General features: G+C 46.6%; 1 protein-coding gene across 8 annotated transcripts; it reads right to left on the bottom strand.

The window, feature by feature from the left end:
• Positions 1–164: 164 nt before the first annotated feature.
• On the bottom strand, positions 165–17,832 carry SLC25A44 (solute carrier family 25 member 44). Of its 8 annotated transcripts, none has more exons than XM_069576464.1 (4): positions 17,643–17,832; positions 12,382–13,026; positions 6,275–6,402; positions 165–2,823 (listed from the first exon to the last, which is right to left on the bottom strand). In XM_069576464.1, the coding sequence occupies exons 2-4, from the start codon at positions 13,004–13,006 to the stop codon at positions 2,632–2,634; spliced, it is 945 nt and encodes a 314-aa protein (XP_069432565.1). In that variant the 5' UTR covers positions 13,007–13,026; positions 17,643–17,832; the 3' UTR covers positions 165–2,631. The 8 variants fall into 8 exon arrangements, with proteins under 8 accessions (XP_069432565.1, XP_069432596.1, XP_069432574.1 ...); XM_069576495.1 differs by having other exon boundaries at positions 6,275–6,397; positions 17,643–17,797; XM_069576473.1 differs by lacking the exon at positions 17,643–17,832 and adding an exon at positions 13,684–13,796.
• Between the last annotated feature and the right edge of the window lie 913 nt (positions 17,833–18,745).

The raw sequence follows: 18,745 nt of genomic DNA, 5'->3' as shown, positions 1-18,745 counted from the left end.
CCCACCAAAGTCCCCGATTGGCCGTTCCCGGCCGTGGGGGCCTCCGATTGGAAGCAGCAAATGTCTATCACCCAGCCGCGGGGAGGGGACACTGCCGGAGGCGGAGGATTATGCAAACAGTAGTCCTTTCTTGGCGAGAAGGCAAAATAAGCTCGAAACTCAGGGACTCGATAAAAACGTTTAATTACACTTTTTAGAGAATTCGTACAGTGCAACAGTGAATGTTCGCCGTTAATATTATTCACAGGAGTCCATTTTATCAAATGTTAACTGTATCTGCATTTTTATTCCCCTGTCCAATACTCCCATCAGGTTTCCCCGTCTTGCCCAGTCCCCCGGAAGTTCTTCCAATTTTGGCTACGGACCAATACATCAAACACTCCAATTGGTCCGATCCATGGTCCTGGGAAAACGGAAGGCCACGGTCCCATCCCCACCAAGCCATATTTTAACCAAACCCAATACCAGTCCCTAAAATATTAGATGGAAAAGTAAGGGGCCATGGATCCCTTTTAGTATATACGCACATCATCTTTTAAAACACCTGCGCGCGCATGTGTGTGAGTGTGTGTGAGAGAGAGAGACAGAGAGAAAGGAAACAAGGCTGAAATACTTTACAAGAAAACAGAAGAAAAAGAGTTGAGGAGGCTGGGTCGGAGAAATAAGAGAAGCAGGAGGCTACCTCTTGTCCATGATACCTTACCCACTTTGCAATGGTGGGGAAGGACTGAATATAATCTCTAGGAAGGGGAAGGTGTGGCACTGAGAAAAATCAGCCTCCAAAGGTCTCAACAGAATGAGTTTAAAGAGAAAGAAGGGACCCCTGGCTTCTTTTATCTTCGTGGTTCTTAGGGTACACGAGTGACTGAGACACAGGAAGATTCAGAATGATGTGCAGACCCAACCCTTTAGATGACCGTTTGTGAACAGAAATTGGAGGACTCTTGACAAAGTCTAAGAAGGGACAAACAATGAAATGAATGAAAGAGAAAATAACCTTCAAAGAGCACAAGCTGGGAAGTGGTGGTAAAGGGAGAGAATTCAGATTCTGATCTAGGCCGGGGGGATAGACTGTGGGGCAGCCGTAATAAATATCAAGGCTTCAGGTAGCTAGCACCTTTCAAATTGGCACCGTGGCCTCTCCCAGGGGGTGGGACCAAATGAAGTTTGAAGGGTCATCCAAGTCCAATGTTTCAAGCAGAAGTGTGGGTTTGATATGCCTTCTTCTCATTCCATTTGCTGCACCTCTCCTCACCTGCCACACTGACTTGGTAGAGGAGGGGGGCGGGGAGGATGAGGCAAGAAAGCAGCACTCATCACCTAGCTCCTGAGAGCGTCAACAGATAATCTTGGCAGTATCAGGCTGGTAAATGCAGTGTTCCTGGTATTGAGTGACTTCCCAACCCGCCCTTTACCCTCCTCCAAGCATCACTCCAGAGGGTACCATGACCGGGATGTCTCCTTACACTGGGGAGAAGAAACACACAAACAGTTCCACATCTCAGAGATTCCCATTGTGAGACAACATCGGTTTCTGTGAGTCCAAGTGATTGGGTGTGTGTGTGTGTGTGCGCGCGCGTGTGTGCGTGTGTGATGACTGCCTGGGATTAAGAAGCTCCACTACCCTCTGTTAGGTTTGGCTCAGCTGGTCAAGGGAGATGAACTAGGGCATACATATCCTTCTGTCACTTTCCAAACCAACTACTCTCTCAACCAGACTTTTCAGGGTAGTGTTCCAAGTACAATGTGTCCCAGACAGTCTGATTTACTTAGAGCTGTGCCCACCACTGTAGTCATCTGGGCCAGGGGAAAACAGCAGCTTGTTTGTCCTAGGGCTGCTGGCCCTGTAGGGACTGGGAGGGCTAGGGAACTGGGATTGAGGGAAAAGCTACATTACATTTTTCACCTGTCTGAGGAAGGGGTAGGCTCTGACTGCAGGACTGGTGCTTTAGCAGGACTTAGACAGTAGCCTGGTTCACAGGAAAATATACACACAAAATAAAGTATCAACATTTCTCCCCAACCTAATAACTCTCCAAAGAGAGGACAAGTGCTCTGGAGAACCAGAGGTTATTGCTGCTCCTATGCCCTGTGTAAAAGTGCCTGGCACCTTGTCCCCAGTGGCAGAGAAAAGCAGAGTAGTCTGGTGGGCAGCTCAGTCCCAGAAGAAAAATAAGCAAACCTAAGAGATGAAGGGCTAATGGCAGCTGCTTGGAATTTGGACTGAACGCCCAATAGGAAGAACTAGCGCTAGTAACCAAGTTCTGTGTACAGCTCTTCTCAGGATCTCAGGGACACAGATGGAGGGAGAAGGCAGAGAAGGGTCAGCAGGGGATCGATGGAGTGGGATTGGCGGGTAGAGTGGATTTCCTTAGGGCAGGACTGAGTACCTGGACTGAGTGAGGAAGCCCAGCTTGGCAAGAAAATTAAAAACAATGAGGATGGGGGATCCAGGCGTGGAGCCTCTTCAGCAAGAGCAGTTCAAAGTCTCTGTCCTGGTCCCAGCAGGCCACCTGGCCCACAGCAGGACTAGGTCTGCGGTGGGGGCACTTGGAGAGGGTGCTGGCCTCTCCTCTCTGCCCCTGACCCAGGGTAGTGCAGGAAACAGCAGGCTTCTCTCCCCATCACTGGTTACCAGTGTCTCGAGTCGACTAGCTCAGGTCGGAGGCTGAGTTTCTTGAGGCTTTCATAGCCCACCACAATGACGATGGTGGAGGGCGTGGCTGAGATGATTCTGGCAGACAGGCCTTTCATGAGCCCCCAAGGCCCCTCTTCTGCCATCAGCTGTCGGAAGGTCAGGATGATGGAGTTCTTGCCCTCAACCTGGAAAAGTCCACAGAGTGCAGGATCACAGTCTGCCGTCAAAGTCCCTACACCCAGTCTCTCCTATCTTAGCCTAAAAGTGGAAAGAATTAGACTTAGGAGTCAGAGGGCCAGACTCTGCTTCAGCAGGACAGTTCAGCAGAGTGAGTGTGGCCTCTGGTGCCAGAATGCCTGGTATGAATCCTGCCCCCTAATTTACTAACAGCATAATCTCAGGTAGTTTACTTAGCACTTTGCATCCCAGTTTCCTCAAATATATAATAATAATGATAGTACCTACACCGTATGGTTGTTTTATGCAGTAAGCAAAAGAATTCTTATAAATGCTGAGAACAGTGCCGGGCAGACAGTAAGTATTCAATAAATGTTAGCTTCATTAATATTATTACATAAACTACACAGTGATGAGTCTAGACCAGGTTCTCCTCTCTGGTCTCAGGGAGGCTGGATTAAATCACCTCCAAGGCCTCTGCAGACATTTTGATTCTATCATCTCAATTCCTCTGAACCCACATGGCTAGAGTCCTCCGCTCTGTCCCTGCCACCTCCCACCCTGTGACCTGCCTTCCCTATCGTACCAGAAGCCTGGCTATGGCAAGAATCTTTTCTCTCTTCTTTCCTAATACTTTTGCCCTCTTCTCCATACCTACAACCAAACAACACACTCAGAGACCACCCCACTCAGACCCGCAACCAATGCAGGACAGACACCCTCCTTGATACGCCTCTCCCTATTCCCAAGGTGGGCCCATCTTTGACTGAGAACATCTCCCCATTCCTCTCTGCCTCCTTTAGCACCCACCTCCACATTCCCTCACTCCCTTCTTCCTCTGACCACTTGTGTGCCTCTCATCCTCCACAAATCTACAGACATGTCAAGGACGTTTTTAGCTATGGCCCTGGTCCCCATACGCACTTTGTCTCTTCTAGCTTGGGAACGCCTCAAAGAAGTTGTTGTTTAGTTGCCAAGTCATATAGTAGGGAGCTGTTCTTTCCCTTGATTCTCCTCATGGAACCCCCATAACAAGGCTAGGAGAGAATAAGGATGGAACTTGTGCACTTTATTATTTGTAAACCGATCAGATACCATTCATTTTAAAATGTATGGGTCATAGCAGGGACAATCTTTCCTAGAGATAAATATACAACTGACCCTTGAACAACATGGGTTTGAACAATGTGAGTCCACTTATAAGCAGTACTTTTTTTTCAGCAGTAACACTACTAACAGTACTAATAAAAATTAAAAATAAATAAAAAATAAAATAACCAGAAAAATTTTACCATTGCTTTTTAATCTCTATCTATGTATTGTATATCTTGAAACATATCAAGATACATTCTTGTTTCTCTAAAGTATATACTTGGTTAATTTAAGAATTTCATGCTTATATAACATTAAATTTTAAGAGATTATTTAACTTCTCTGGAAAAAAATCAAAATTTTACATAGGTAGCAGAGTTATTACATAAAACATTGAATTTAGGGAATTCCCTGGCTGTCCATGAGATCATGGCATCCAGTCCCATCACTTCATGGCAAATAGATGCAGAAACAGTGGAAACAGTGGCAGACTTTATTTTGGGGGGCTCAAAAATCACTGCAGATGGTGACTGCAGCCATGAAATTAAAAGACGCTTACTCCTTGGAAGAAAAGTTATGACCAACCTAGACAGCATATTAAAAAGCAGAGACATCACTTTTCCAACAAAGGTCCGTCTGGTCAAGGCTATGGTTTTTCCAGCAGTCACGTACGGATGTGAGAGTTGGACTATAAAGAAAGCTGAGTGCCGAAGAATTGATGCTTTTGAACTGTGGTGTTGGAGAAGACTCTTGAGAGTCCCTTGGACTGCAAGGAGATCTAACCAGTCCATCCTAAAGGAAATCAGTCCTGAATATTCATTGGAAGGACTGATGCTGAGGCTGAAGCTCCACTCCTTTGGCCACCTGAGGTGAAGAACTGACTCACTGGAAAAGACCCTGATGCTGGGAAAGACTGAAGGCGGGAGAAGGGGACGACAGAGGATGAGATGGTTGATGGTATCATAGCCTCAGTGGACATGAGTTTGAGTAAGCTCCGGGAGTTGGTGATAGACAGAGAAGCCTGGAGTGCTACAGTCCATGGGGTAGCAAAGAGTCGGACGCAACTGAGCGACTGAACTGAACTGACTGAACTCGCTGTCCAACGGTTAAAACTCCACGCTTCCACTGCAGCGGGCATGGGTTTGATCCCCAGATGGGGAACTAAGATCCCACATGCCACGTAGGGTGGCTAAAAAAAACTGAATTTAAAACTGAACTGCCTGCTTATATTACCCACAATATAATTAAATGTCTTTATGACTGTAACCGATACCAAAATGATTTAAGTAAAAATTCATTTTTATTTATACTTAAAAAAAAACACCCCCCCCCCCCAATCCTGTAGTACTAGACAATCTGTGGATGAGGAGCCATGGATTTAGAGGGCCAAGTTACACTCTGATTTTCAACTATGCAGAGTGTCGGCTTTCCTAAACTTCATGTTGTTCAAGGTTCAATTGTACCTAGATTTACCAATCACCCCTGTCCAAACATCCTGGTATCAGAAAAGCTGACTTCACCTCTAACCTGTTAAGGTTTTTATCCTTCCTTCTCCCTCATTCTCGGCCTTCCCTAGTGGCTCAGCGGTAAAGAACCTGCCTGCCCATGCAGGAGATGTTGGAGCCACTGGCTGGATCCTTGGGTCAGGAAGATCCTCAAGAGGAGGAAATGGCAACCCATTCCAGTATTCTTGCCTGGAGAATCCCATGGACAGAAGGTCTGGGAAGGTTATAGTCCACGGGGTTACAAAGAACTGGACGTGACTGAGTGCCCATGTGTACACGTGTGCACACACACACTCCACCTAGAGCTTTACAGAGCAAAATGCATCATTTGTATACTACATATTATCCTTTAGATTCAATGTCTTTGGCCTTCAGGTTGTGAAATTGTCACTGAGCTGACTAAAGACAGGGTCTATAATTTCTGGACAGCACCACCAAGGCCTTTGTATTTGTGCTGAGCCCATACAGAACCATCTGTGAAAACTGTTCAAGAACAGTCGCTCTCACTGTAGAGAGCTCATAGCCAAGTGGAAAACCCAGAGAGACTTATGAAATAAACTAAAATCGTGTTTCTAGTATCTACAAACCTGCCAGATAAGGAAAGGTGATTGATATGCTATGCTAGGGCTTCCCTGGAGGCTCAGATGGTAATCTAACAGGACAAGAGCCTAGAAGACAGCAGTAAGAATTCCTGGGGGCATGGGCAAGGAAAAGAGGCATGCAAGGTGGTAGACAAGGTGATAGAACCATCCTAGGCAGTTCAAAGTGCTCAGCTGGTTTCTGTAGATGGTGAGTCATAACCACAGGAAAAGGCTTCTCATGGCTTATCTGGCAGCTGGGGAGAGAAGAAGACTGGTCTTACCTGTACTCGGGTTCGGATGACATCCATGGGATTGGTGAGGATGGAAGCAGTGGCTGCAGCCAGAGGCCCCGAGATGGCTTGAAAGACAATGTGAGGGCACTCCTTTGGGCAGAGGGATGAGAGCTGCTCTGGAACCGAGGGAAAGACAGTGCCTCAAGACGCGAGCTACCAGCCCACGTGCCCCTTGCTGCTTCTACCAGTTGGCCCAACGATGACAAAATTTCCATCCTTGGCCGCCTTAGACCCTGTAACTTCCGTCCTGTCTTTTCTTCATGTCCATCAGAATCAACAAAAATTTATAAATCTCAGGCCCCTTTCAAAAGTCAATTTGAACAGGACAAAAATCCCTCTGGAGAAGGGGATTTCAAAATCCCTTTGCTTGCTGACTCCTTTCATCTGCTGGACAGAAATCCTTCCTGATGTAAAACTCTTATGCTGATATTCCACTTCCCCCAACTCACAGGCACCAGATAACTGGTAAAATACATTAGAAAGTGGTAACACTGATTGTCTCCAAGGAAGGGAGCTGGGTGACTATGGCAGAGAAGCGTTTTCACTACACACCTTTTCCTACCTTTTGAATTTCAAACCATGTGAATATTTGTAAAAATAAAAAAACAATTACAGTTAAAAGAGAAAATCATATCCTACAGTGAAAACTTTTCTTCAGCCTATATCAAGGAAGGAAAATTCATTTTTCAAAATGGTGATGAAGCAGATGCAATAACATCCAGATTCACCCAACCCCAGTGTCGCTGGGAAGTTCACCTGCAACTGCATTATTTTGCTTTCTCCCTCTCTGGAGGTGAGAGATGAGAGTCTGTTCATTTATTCAACAAAGATTCACTGAGTGACTACCATGAGCCAGTCAGCTTGGGTTCTGAGGAAACAACAATGAATAAAAGAGCCTCAAGTCAGCATCTGAGGAGAATACAGGGAAGCCGCAAGGGTGACTGAGACCTCTCCCGAACCTGGCCATCCTTCTGAACGTTCCATGAACAGTATGATGTGACCTGTCCCCACTTATCTCAGCAACTTCAATCCTCTCTCATTGTACATTAATGAGAAAAGTAAAGTAGCTGTCAATGCTTGCCACTGGGGAGCCTGCCTCCAGCTGCTCCTGGGACAGACCTGCCCCGGGAAGGGCCACCCAGATCCCCAGGTACTGAAGGGCGAGATCAGAGGTCCAAATTTTTGTCTAGTTAAACTGGGCTATGTATAGGAATATTAAAATTTATCAGATTAAAAAATCTAAAACAACCTTACAATATTGAGGAAGAAAGTGACAAGAGAAGGAAAAAGAACTTTTACCTCGCCAAACAAAGCTAGTGTGTATTTCAGGGTGGGTTGTTTTTTTTTTGGGGGGGGGGCAACTTTTATAAATCCAAATTGTAATGTCTGAAAAAAAAAAAGCTTCAAATCCCTGCCCTTATGAAATTTACACTCTAGTGGGGGAAAACAGACAATAAATAAAAAATGAAATATATCAGAAGGTGATGTATGCTAAAACATACATAATCCCAAAGAAAGGCAATGCCAAAGAATGGTCAAACTACTGCACAATTGCACTCATCTCACACACTAGTAAAGTAATGCTCAAAATTCTCCAAGCCAAGCTTCAGCAATACGTGAACTGTGAATTTCCAGATGTTCAAGCTGGTTTTAGAAAAAGCAGAGGAACCAGAGATCAAATTGCCAACACCCACTGGATCATCAAAAAAGCAAGAGAGTTCCAGAAAAACATCTATTTCTGCTTTATTGACTATGCCAAAGCCTTTGACTGTGTGGATCACAATAAACTGTGGAAAATTCTGAGAGAGATGGGAATACCAGACCACCTGACCTGCCTCCTGAGAAATCTGTATGCAGGTCAGGAAGCAACAGTTAGAACTGGACATGGAACAACAGACTGGTTCCAAATAGGAAAAGGAGTAGTCAAGGCTGTATATTGTCACCCTGCTTATTTAACTTCTATGCAGAGTACATCATGAGAAACACTGGGCTGGAAGAAGCACAAGCTGGAATCAAGATTGCTGGGAGAAATATCAATAACCTCATATATGCAGATGACACCACCCTTATGGCAGAAAGTGAAGAGGAACTGAAGAGCCTCTTGATGAAAGTGAAAGAGGAAAGTGAAAAAGTTGGCTTAAAGCTCAACATTCAGAAAACGAAGATCATGGCATCTGGTCCCATCACTTCATGGGAAATAGATGGGGAAACAGTGGAAACAGTGGCAGACTTTATTTTTCAGGGCTCCAAAATCACTGCAGATGGTGACTGCAGCCATGAAATTAAAAGACGCTTACTCCTTGGAAGAAAAGTTATGACCAACCTAGACAGCATATTCAAAAGCAGAGACATTACTTTGCCAACAAAGGCCTGTCTAGTCAAGGCTATGGTTTTTCCAGTGGTCATGTATGGATGTGAGAGTTGGACTGTGAAGAAAGCTGAGCGCCGAAGAATTGATGCTTTTGAACTGTGGTGTTGGAGAAGACTCTTGAGAGTCCCTTGGACTGCAAGGAGATCCAACCAGTCCATTCTGAAGATCAGCCCTGGGATTTCTTTGGAAGGAATGATGCTAAAGCTGAAGCTCCAGTACTTTGGCCACCTCATGCGAAGAGTTGACTCATTGGAAAAGACTCTGATGCTGGAAGGGATTGGGGGCAGGAGAAGGGGACAACAGAGGATGAGATGGCTGGATGGCATCACTGACTCGATGGACGTGAGTCTGAGTGAACTCCGGGAGTTGGTGATGGACAGGGAGGCCTGGCATGCTGCAATTCATGGGGTTGCAAAGAGTCGGACACAACTGAGCGACTGAACTGAACTGATGTATATTTTATATACATATAGAGATATGTATGTTTTTAGGTATAGATAAAAATAAAGCAGGAAAAGGAGATAAGAATGCCAAGGGTAGAAGGTGAAGGTTAAGCAAAGAGTTAAAGGAGAGTGTAAGCCTTATCGATCTGTGGAAAGAACTTTCCCAGCAGAGGTAACATCCTATCCAAAGGCCCTGAGGCATGAGTATGCCTGAGATCTTCAAGGGGCAGCGAGGCCAACATGTCTGGATAAGTGAGGGGAAGAAGAATAGATGAGGTCTAAGAGGTAGGTCATTTAGGGCTTTGAAGCCATTGCATGGACTTTGGCTTTTACTCTGAGTGAGACTGAGTGTCAAACAGATTTAAGAAAAGAGTTAAGAATTCTTTTCTGGGAGGAGGGGCATTATAAAGGTAGGGGATTAAAAGGTACAAGCTATTGGGTGTAAAATAGCTACAGGGATATATTATATAACACAGGGAATATAGCAAATATTTTATAATAACTATAAATGGAGTATAACCTTTAAAAATTGTGAATCACTATATTGCACCCCTGTAATTTATACAATATTATATATTAACTATCAGTTTCAGTTCAGTCATTCTGTCATGTCTGACTCTTTGCAACCCCATGGACTGCAGCACACCAGGCCTCCCTGTCCATCACCACCTCCCGGAGTCTACTCAAACTCATGTCCATTTAGTCAGTGATGCCATCCAACAACCTCATCCTCTGTCGTCCCCTTCTCCTCCCACCCTCAATCTTTCCCAGCATCAGGGTCTTTTCAAATGTCAGTTCTTCGCATCAGGTGGCCAAAGTATTAGAGTTTTAGCTTCAGCATCAGTCCTTCCAATGAATATTAACTATACTTCACATTAAAAAAAATAATAACTTTTTTCTCATGCTCCTAGTTTTAGTGATTTATGGCCAGGCAACTAAAGATTAGAGAACAAGTAGGAGGGTAGAGGTTGGCAGGGCAGAAGCAAAGGCTTCCAAGACCCAGATAGAATTCCTTAAGCCCTACCAGAATCACCTCTCCCCTGATTTCTAATCACTTTCTTCCCCAGGGTCAGCATACAAACAGAAACAAAGTGAACTGCCAGCTGTGCCTCAGGGGCGTCTTGCTCTCCAGAAAAGAAAACATTTCACAAGCATTAGAAGGTAGCATCTGGACTGCCACTGCCAGCTTCCTCGGGCTGTCTGCACTGGCATCCAAGCCAGCAAGCTGCAGTGGGATTCAGATTCCAATTCTAATCACTCACATACGCCATTTTCCCGGGGTTTACGAAGACGATGAAAAAACAAAGACAAGAGCGTGGGAGAAAGAGTCCCAAGTTTTCCTTCTCCGTTATTCACTCAACAAATGTTTATTGGGCATCTATTATCTGCAAGGAAGAAGATGAACCTAGGCTTACTTGGTTTAAGTCCTTCCTGCCTAAATGACTTTGGGCAAGTAATATAAATGAGCATTTATTTAACATTTACTATATGCCAGCCACTGCGAAAGCACTAGGCATAAAACAGAGAAATGGGCAGAGAAGTAACTTCATGGAACTTACAGTCTAATTAAGGAGCTGCATGGGAGCTAGGGATAAAACACCTGCAAATTATGGTAAGTGCTCTAGAGGAAAAGGTGCTGAAAAAGACAACAGGAAGCGCCCTCTTTCCGGCTGGGTAAAGGGAGCATGTATGCCAATGCCTGAGGCATGAGAAGGACCTGGCCACAGAAAGAAAATGGGCAAGGGTGTTGCAGGCAGAAAGAACAGTATGTGCAAAGGCAAGGAGGTGAGAACAGAGCTTGATGTATCTCGGGAATTGAACGAAGGGCAGTGAGGATGGACCAGAGTGAGTAAGGGGAGAGGGGCGCGAGACAGGGCTGGAGGAGATGAGGATCAGGTCACGCAGACCTGTACTGACTGTGAGAAGCATTCGATTTTATTCTAAACACCCATACGGAAGCCTTGGTAGATTTTAGCAAAACGGAGTGACAAGAACCAATCTATTCGCTCAACAAGTACATCCTGAACACTGACAGTTCATCAGGCCCTGAGACACACAGTGTCACAGAGCCTGGCACACAGTGAGGGTTCAATAAATGTTAGTGGGGACAAGGAAGAGGCAGGGGCCAAGCGCGATGCGCAAAGCCTTCGTCTCGGTGATCTGGAGAATAACCTGGCCACTGACACCTGAAAGTAAATCAGAAAAAGGAAAAGGTTGGGATGAAAAATGTTATAGCTGAGTAAAATTTCAGATGTACGTGCATGCCTTCACGTTGAAAGGTCCAACAGTCAGAATATCTGTCCAGAGCTCTGGACAGGTTAGTTTGGGAAAAGAAATAGAGATTTGGACATATTAGAAAAGGACAACCCTAATTATAGATGAAATCAAATGAGACAGGGGTGAAGATAGACTCCAGAGAAAATTTTTCCTAGGATGTTTCTCTAACATTAAGATTACCAGCATCTGTTCCTAAGGAATCTGATACAAAGGGTCAAGGTGGAGTCCACATATTTGAATTTTACCAAATACTCTAGATGAAAGACTGTTAAAAGAAACAGACAAAGTTACAACGCTGTGGATGTTTCAGGGTAGCAAGCACATACAGGTCCTGCTCTCGGCAATATGCTTTGCCCTTTCAGAAGGAAGTCTGGCGGTATGTTTATTAAGACCCTCAAAAATGTCATCTTTTGGGACTTCCCTGGAGGTCCAGTGGTTACGATGCCGTGCTTCCAATGCAGGGGGTGCAGGTCTGAACCCTAGTCAGGGAATTAAAACCCCATATGCTGCGCGGCCATTAAAAAAAAAATGTTATCTCTGGACCCAGTAATTCCGTTTCTAAGAAATACTTGTGAACCAAAAATACAGGATTAGAGAGCTTCAAGACTGTATTACATCTTGAACTTAAATTTTAAAATACCCAGGAAAGGCATCCAACTCAAAAGCTCACACTATCACGACTGATTCCATCTTTAAATCCCAAGGATTTTGTCCCTCTCCACCCATTCTCTGCCAATATTCCACAAACCTCAGTTGATCCTGACGCATGGAGAACATACTCAATGTGCTACAGTCATAGATTTTACTTGTCTGATTCCCTCCACTATAATATTCGCTCTCTGAAAGCAAGAACCATATCTTATTCACCTCTGAATCCTCTTGAATTCAAATGTTTGCTGTATGAATTTTCCCATTAAATCCCCCATTCCAACAGGCCCGGGGCGACAGCATCTGTCTCATGAGTAACCCCTCCTCCACCCTCACCCTCCCTAGTTCCCGCTTACCTGCATAGAAGTGGTAGAAGGGCCACCAGACAGCACTGTTTGGGATGTAAGTAAGCAGTGAAGCCACGTAGCCTCGGTAGAAGCCACGAAGTCCGTCCGCCCGCAGGATCTGCCTGATGATGTCCTTGGTTTGGCCAAAGGCAACTACCCCGTGTCCCTCTGGACTCCCCCGCACTTGGAAGCGGCCCATCTTCTCACCCTTGCGCTGCATCATCAGGTGCTGGGAGACCACATCAATGGGCACCGTGATGCTCTGGGCCACGAGAGAGGCCGAGCCACCAGCCACCAGCGACTTGACGGTGTTGCTCTGGCTGTAGTCGGCTACGAACTTCCGGGTGAGCTCATAAGTGGTGACATAGCACTGGCCGGATATGAGGGTGAAGGTGTTGACCAGGAACCCCCGGTAGAGGCCAGTCACACCGTCCGCCCGTAGGATCTTGATGAAGGCGTCGAAGGTCCCATGGTAGAGGCTCCTGCCTTTCTGAACCTGCAACCGAGTGCGGATGAGGGTGAAGGGGTAGACGCTGACGCGGATCATCATTGTCATCGCCACACCGAACACGTAGAACTTCTTCTTGTCCAGGTGCTCCCACTCGATGATCTGGATGTTACGTTTGTCCTCCATTGTGCCTGCAGACCTGGGGGCTGGAGCAGGATGGAGGGAATATGAAGGAGACCAGAGTTCACGCCTTCTCCTCTTGGCTGGGCTCTGAAACGCTATTCTCAGGCTTCATCTCCTGGGGTACTCACCTCCCAAAGCTTAGACTTCAACTAATCTGGCTCTGCCAACCCCTGCCTGAGTCTTCCTTCACAGATTAAGATGCCCCCCACCTTTACCAGTCTGTGCATATTCAGGGCCCTCCTGTGAAAGCTGTTTCTCACCTCAGGGACTCCCCTGCCCCAGTCCCACCTCAGCTCCCTGCTCCCAGCTTGCTGGACTCGTCTGCTCTCTCTGCCTCTGTCCAGGCCCCGGTGTCACGGCCATCCTTTTTCCTTTTCTAGCTCATCCAGACAGCTCAGGATGCTGTGAACAAACCAACCACTTGACAGGAGGCAAGACCTTTAGGTGGGCTAATGGGATGTCACAAAGTGATATTCCAGGGGTTCCTAAAACCTCAAGGGAAGCGCTCCATTTCTGACGCCCCTAGGCCTACTGAGAAGGCGAGGCTTTCAGCCTTCAGCCACTGAGCCTCAGCAGACTACCTCTTTTAGCACCACTTACCAGCTGACTCACCTGACTTTATTTCTGGTTTCCTGCATTGGCCCCTCTGAGCTTCCCTGACCCACACTCACTACACTTACATTTTCTCCAGTCTGCATTAGAAGAAAACGTGAGGAAGAAAGCAAACAGGGCTTTCACGCCACAGCCGCCAGCCCCTCCCTCCCTCCCCTTTAATGAAAGAAATTAGGAAGTCAGGAACAAGTCAAAGGTCAGAGTCCTCTTTGGTTATTAGATAACTCACCCGAGAGAAAGAAATGAACCACCTGAGAGCTAAGCAGCTTCCCTGAAGAGTCTTGACAACTGCAGAGAACATGCCTGGCCCCCTTATCCCCAAGCACAGAAACAGTCACCTCAGCCCTAGACAATGAAGGGAGATTCCAGCGACAGAAGAAAGAGCAACTCCACCTTTGATACACTCAGTCTCTTCAAGGAGACTCAGTGTCCTTCTGGGGACTAGACATAAGAAACAGAGATAAAGCAACCAGGGCAAATTAAATACATGGGGCCCTCATGTTACGTGTATCCAAAGAGTAAAGTTTCAAACAAAACTCATAAGCTTACAACTGTAACAACTATATAAAATCAGGAGCTTCCAACTTAAGAAATGTCAAATGAGAGCGCGTCATATACTGGACATAGACACAGTGACAATGTAATGTGCTCCTGGGCAGGATACTGGACATTTGCAGCCAGAAGGAGAAAGTGGAAAGTTAAATTCCAGGAAGTGAGAAGTCAGGGGCTCCCCAAACTTTAAGTAGCTTCTTGGTTTACCATACAAGTCTGTGGAGAAGCAAGGTTAGCTTTTTGGAATTCCCTGAGCTGGACTGTATCACTTTCATTAAAATACAAGATACCTGCAGTATAAACTCAGTACATGTGAGCTGAAGGGAAAACCTCAGCTTCAAGGTGAGACATGCGTGAGGCACATGTAACCAAGAGAGGCTCTCTGGAGGAGGACAAGGCAGGTGAATGGAGAAATACATGCGGGCAGTGGAAGGGAGAGAAAAACGGCGGAAACAACTGAGTTAACCAGAACAGAGCATTGAGGTCATGGGGAATGAGCTAGAGATTGAGTTCTAGGAGGAGAACCTTTGGAACACGGATGTGCCACTTGCTGTGGGCCCTTCCTCCAGCCTCAGCCCACGACACCCACCAAGTCCAGTGCAGAAATCTTCTCTTTTGAGGCCCTTCAAAAGAAGGGGATCACTGTACCATTGAAAAACTAAGTGGGTGTTTGTCATCCAGGGTCCCAAGGTCATGTGTCCATTTCTACTGAGAGAGGAGGAAAGAGAGAGAGATACTAGGATTCACTGAATACATATTACCTCATATAATCCGTACAACTTGTGTACAGTTAGGACATTTCTGCTAAATGAGAAAGTAGAGGTACAGACAGGTTAAAAGAAACAGGCCTAAGGTCACACAGTCGTTCAGCGGTGGAGGCAGGACATGAGCCAAGCTTGCTCCTCTGCTCCATCATGCCCTCTGCCCCCTGGGAGTTGAGGAGCTCCAGCACAAATCATCTCTGTTCTGTCTGAAGCTAAGTCATTCCAACCCTGGGAGGCAGAATTAATGCCTTCACAACTGCCAGTCACGCAAGGGTTAAACATAAGCTCCTGGCCGTGCAGATGCTCAGGGATTTCTCTCAGCTTTGTTCCAGAGAAACCAAGAGCTGCCTCTGCTTTCCCAGCGTGTTTGTGGAGGGACTGAGCAGAGTGGCTGGGCGGGCCTGTTGTCGTCACAGGACAAATACAGCAGGGCTCAAGCAGGAGAGCCTTCTGCCCGGCTCATGAATAGTGCGTGACAGGCAGGGCAACAAAGGACTCTGTCCCAGAACCTAGTTTTGAGGGCACCATCTCAACCTATGAAACTGAATGACAGATTACCAACATCTTCTGATTACAGCACCCAGTGCCTCACTTCCTCACTTTCCTCCATCTCCATCCCTCACATGTGCCAGTCTAGTTTAAATTCCCACAAAGAAGGAAGGACTCTCCAGGGCCAAAGCAGGAAGCTTCCACCACTGCCATGACAGAGGAAGCCGCTATGGGTCATGCCAAGAGGGCTGAGCCTCTACAGTTGAAGGTGAAGGCTCTGCATCTACCCTCCCTACCCCTCTGAAAGGTAGGGCTGCTCCTAAAAGCTGGGATCTCAACCTGCTCTTTGTTCTATAACCTCCCAACTTCATGCAGATATATCAAAACCAGTTCCTTCTGTCTCTCCCTCAGGAAAATCCTTCTTGCAGATACCTGTACACTCACTTCCTACAGCCTTCCAACTCAATCAGTCCAGCTTCTTTATGACTCTTTCCCAGACTCTCATTTGTGTGGATGTGTACATGCTCAGTTGCATCTGACTCTTGGCGACCCTATGCACTGTAGCCGGCCAGGCTCCTCTGTCACAGGATTTTCCAGGCAAGAGTACTGGAGTGGTTGCCATGCCCTCCTCCAGGGGATCTTCCCCACCCAGCGATCGAACCGGCGTCTCTTCCGTCTCCAGCATTGGGAGGCAGGTTCTCTTACCACTGCACCACATGGCTTGCACCACATGGCTCCAATTGTGAACTGTCTCCAATCTTTTAACATAGCTTAGACACAAAGGTTAAAGTGCTTCATGTGGAGATCCACCAGATGACCCAGGATGTCCTGAAGTCATCAAATGAGATGTCAAAGGCACAGGCCTCACTGATGAGCCTATCAGAGGAGAGGGACAAACTGGCCCAGGCAGGTATACTCCCCCTCCACTTCAGTCTCCCTGTACCAGAAAAACTACGCCAGACTTCACTAGGATCTCAGATAAGATTCTCGTTCAGGACAACACAGAGTCACCTGGAACATAAGGTCATTTGATGGAAAGAACACAAGTAGTCAGGAGATCCAAGTTTGAGTTCCACTACCATAACTTTCTAGTAGGATTGGAACCAAATCACTTCTTTGAAATTCAGTTTCCTCATCTCTGAAATGGGGCTGATAAAGCCTGCCATAGCTATACAACAGTTTGGGGCAACTCACCTGAGCTAATATGTGTGAAAGCACTTTGTAAACAACAAAATACTTCTATCACTGCAGAAAGCTCTGCTGGACAGCGCTGCTCTAAATCTCTGCTACTCAGAGTGTGGCACAGACCAGCAGCATGGGCATCACCTGGGAGTTTGTAAGAAATACAGAATTTCAGGATGCTCCACAGACCTGCTGAATAAGAGCCAACATTTTCACAGGATCTCTGGGTGATTAATACATAGATCAGAGCTTGGAAATACTGTCAGTATTATAACAATGGTAACAACTACTCTAGGAGTCCAGGATCCTCTGACTCCATCCTGACTGGTCACCAGGACTGGGCTCAATGATGTCTACTAGAGTCATTCAGATCTTATCAGTCGACAACCCCCACCAAATCAAATTGACACCTACAACTTCTGACAAGTCATCTGTGGGGTTTGGTCCCCACTTCTGTGCTGCAAACAAGACCTTTGCTTCCTCCTCTGTTCTTACTGCATCTGCCTGAAGGCTCTGCATCCTGGGAGCTAGCTACCACATGAATGTGAATATATTTCCATGCTTGCCCACCAGTCTTAATGAATATGCATTTCCTTACGGAAGTTCCCTGGCATGCCTCCAATCTCTCCCTCCAAGACAATCTCCCCTCTGGGACATGAAGAGATTCCCACCCAGCCTTCCTTTGGTCTTTCATAGGCTCCCATGTGACGCTTCATGGCAGACGCCACATGACAATCCTCTTCCCCTACTCCACATGACACACGCTTTAAGCTGCTTCTGTCCTGGCCCCCGACCTGCCGCCTCTGGATCCTCGGACTTGTCCCTCGCCATGCCTCTCGCCATGCTTCTTTCGCTGTCAGCGAACCTCATGCTCCTCCGACAGAAAGAGATGACTAGTTGGAATCGTCCCCCATTCCCCAAACTGCGTGGCGGGCCCCCACTGAAGCGCAGCCGGGCACTGCAGGCGCCCGCTGCCTCCTTGACAGGTCCAGCTCCTCGGAGACCTTAGTCCTCAGGCACCCAAGCAAGTGGTTTCTTACCTCCTCAGATCAGGGTGGTTCCGCCGCGTCTGAGGTGAACTCCAAGTGCGGACCTCTAGGCTGCAGGTCCCATTTTATCCTCTGTTTCTGGCGACTGATGGCCTCCGGTCGCATCTTCCTCCATCTCGACCGGGCTCCCGGTACTGACGGAACCGGAAGTTGGGACCTTGTCACTCCCTCCCCTTGAAGGGGCGGAGATGAACGGTGCCAATTCCACCAATGGCGTTCTGAATCTTCGGCCTCTCCCCCCGCCCCCGCAGCAAGAGTGGAGGTTCCTGGCAGCCATCTTGAATTCGGGCAGAGGCCACGCCTTCATGAGCTCGGACCTGCCCTCAGCTGTACAGCGCATGCGTTTTCTTTCCACTTGGTGGAAACTGAGTCCGCCGGCCCTTCTTGAGTGTCTTGTCCTAACTGGGTCACCTTGTGTTTCGATGCTATTGGGATCCTTAAATTCAAAGCTCATCTGTTATTTTTCTCATCTGTTGAGCCAAAACAGAGGCTAATGTGCTGACCAGGGAGGACTAAATTTAGACAACCAATTTTAACGTTTGAGAGCTCAAAGAATTGCAGGAATAGAGGACATCCTGGAGGTGGAGTAGTCTCTCCCAGCTCTAAAACAATTTGCCTATACATGGATTTAAAAGAAGAGGCAGAACCCTTTAAATAAGGGACTGGGAGGTGGGGTATGGGGTGGCGAATAGATTCATTTCAGAATAGATATTTCTACACCGCCACAAACAGACAACCCAATTCTTTAAATGGGTAAAGGACTTGAATAGACATTTCTCTAAAGAAGGTAGCCAGAAAGCACAGGAAGAGATGCTCAGTATCATTAGAGAAAAACAAATCAAAATCGTAAGATCTCACTTCACACCCACTTGGGTGGCTAAAATTAAAACTAGCAAGCAAACAACAACCTGGAAAGTAAGGAGTGTTAGCAAGGATGTGGAGAAACTGGAACCTTCAGGCATTGCTGGTGGAAATGTAAAGTGGTTTAGCTGGTGTGAAACAGTTTGATTGTTCCTCAATAGGTTAAGCTATGTTAATATATAACCAAACAATTTCACTCTGAATAAGTATCTGAAAGAGTTGAAAACAGATGT

The sequence above is a fragment of the Ovis canadensis genome, chromosome 1, assembly GCF_042477335.2.
Source record: "Ovis canadensis isolate MfBH-ARS-UI-01 breed Bighorn chromosome 1, ARS-UI_OviCan_v2, whole genome shotgun sequence".
Taxonomy (NCBI): Eukaryota; Metazoa; Chordata; class Mammalia; order Artiodactyla; family Bovidae; genus Ovis; species Ovis canadensis.
Note: the sequence above shows the minus strand (reverse complement) of the source record. Positions and strands in the feature narration are given on the sequence as shown.

What these genes read in the sequence shown, in the direction of transcription:
- SLC25A44 (XM_069576454.1), bottom strand. Translation starts at nt 13,006, where the DNA reads ATGGAGGACAAACGTAACATCCAGATCATCGAGTGGGAGCACCTGGAC. An exon ending in CTTCTACCACTTCTATGCAG is followed by an intron (nt 6,398 to 12,381) that starts GTAAGCGGGAAC and finishes GTTCCAGAGCAG; the next exon opens with CTCTCATCCCTCTGCCCAAA. An exon ending in TCATCCGAACCCGAGTACAG is followed by an intron (nt 4,821 to 6,274) that starts GTAAGACCAGTC and finishes TCCCGCCTTCAG; the next exon opens with TCTTTCCCAGCATCAGGGTC.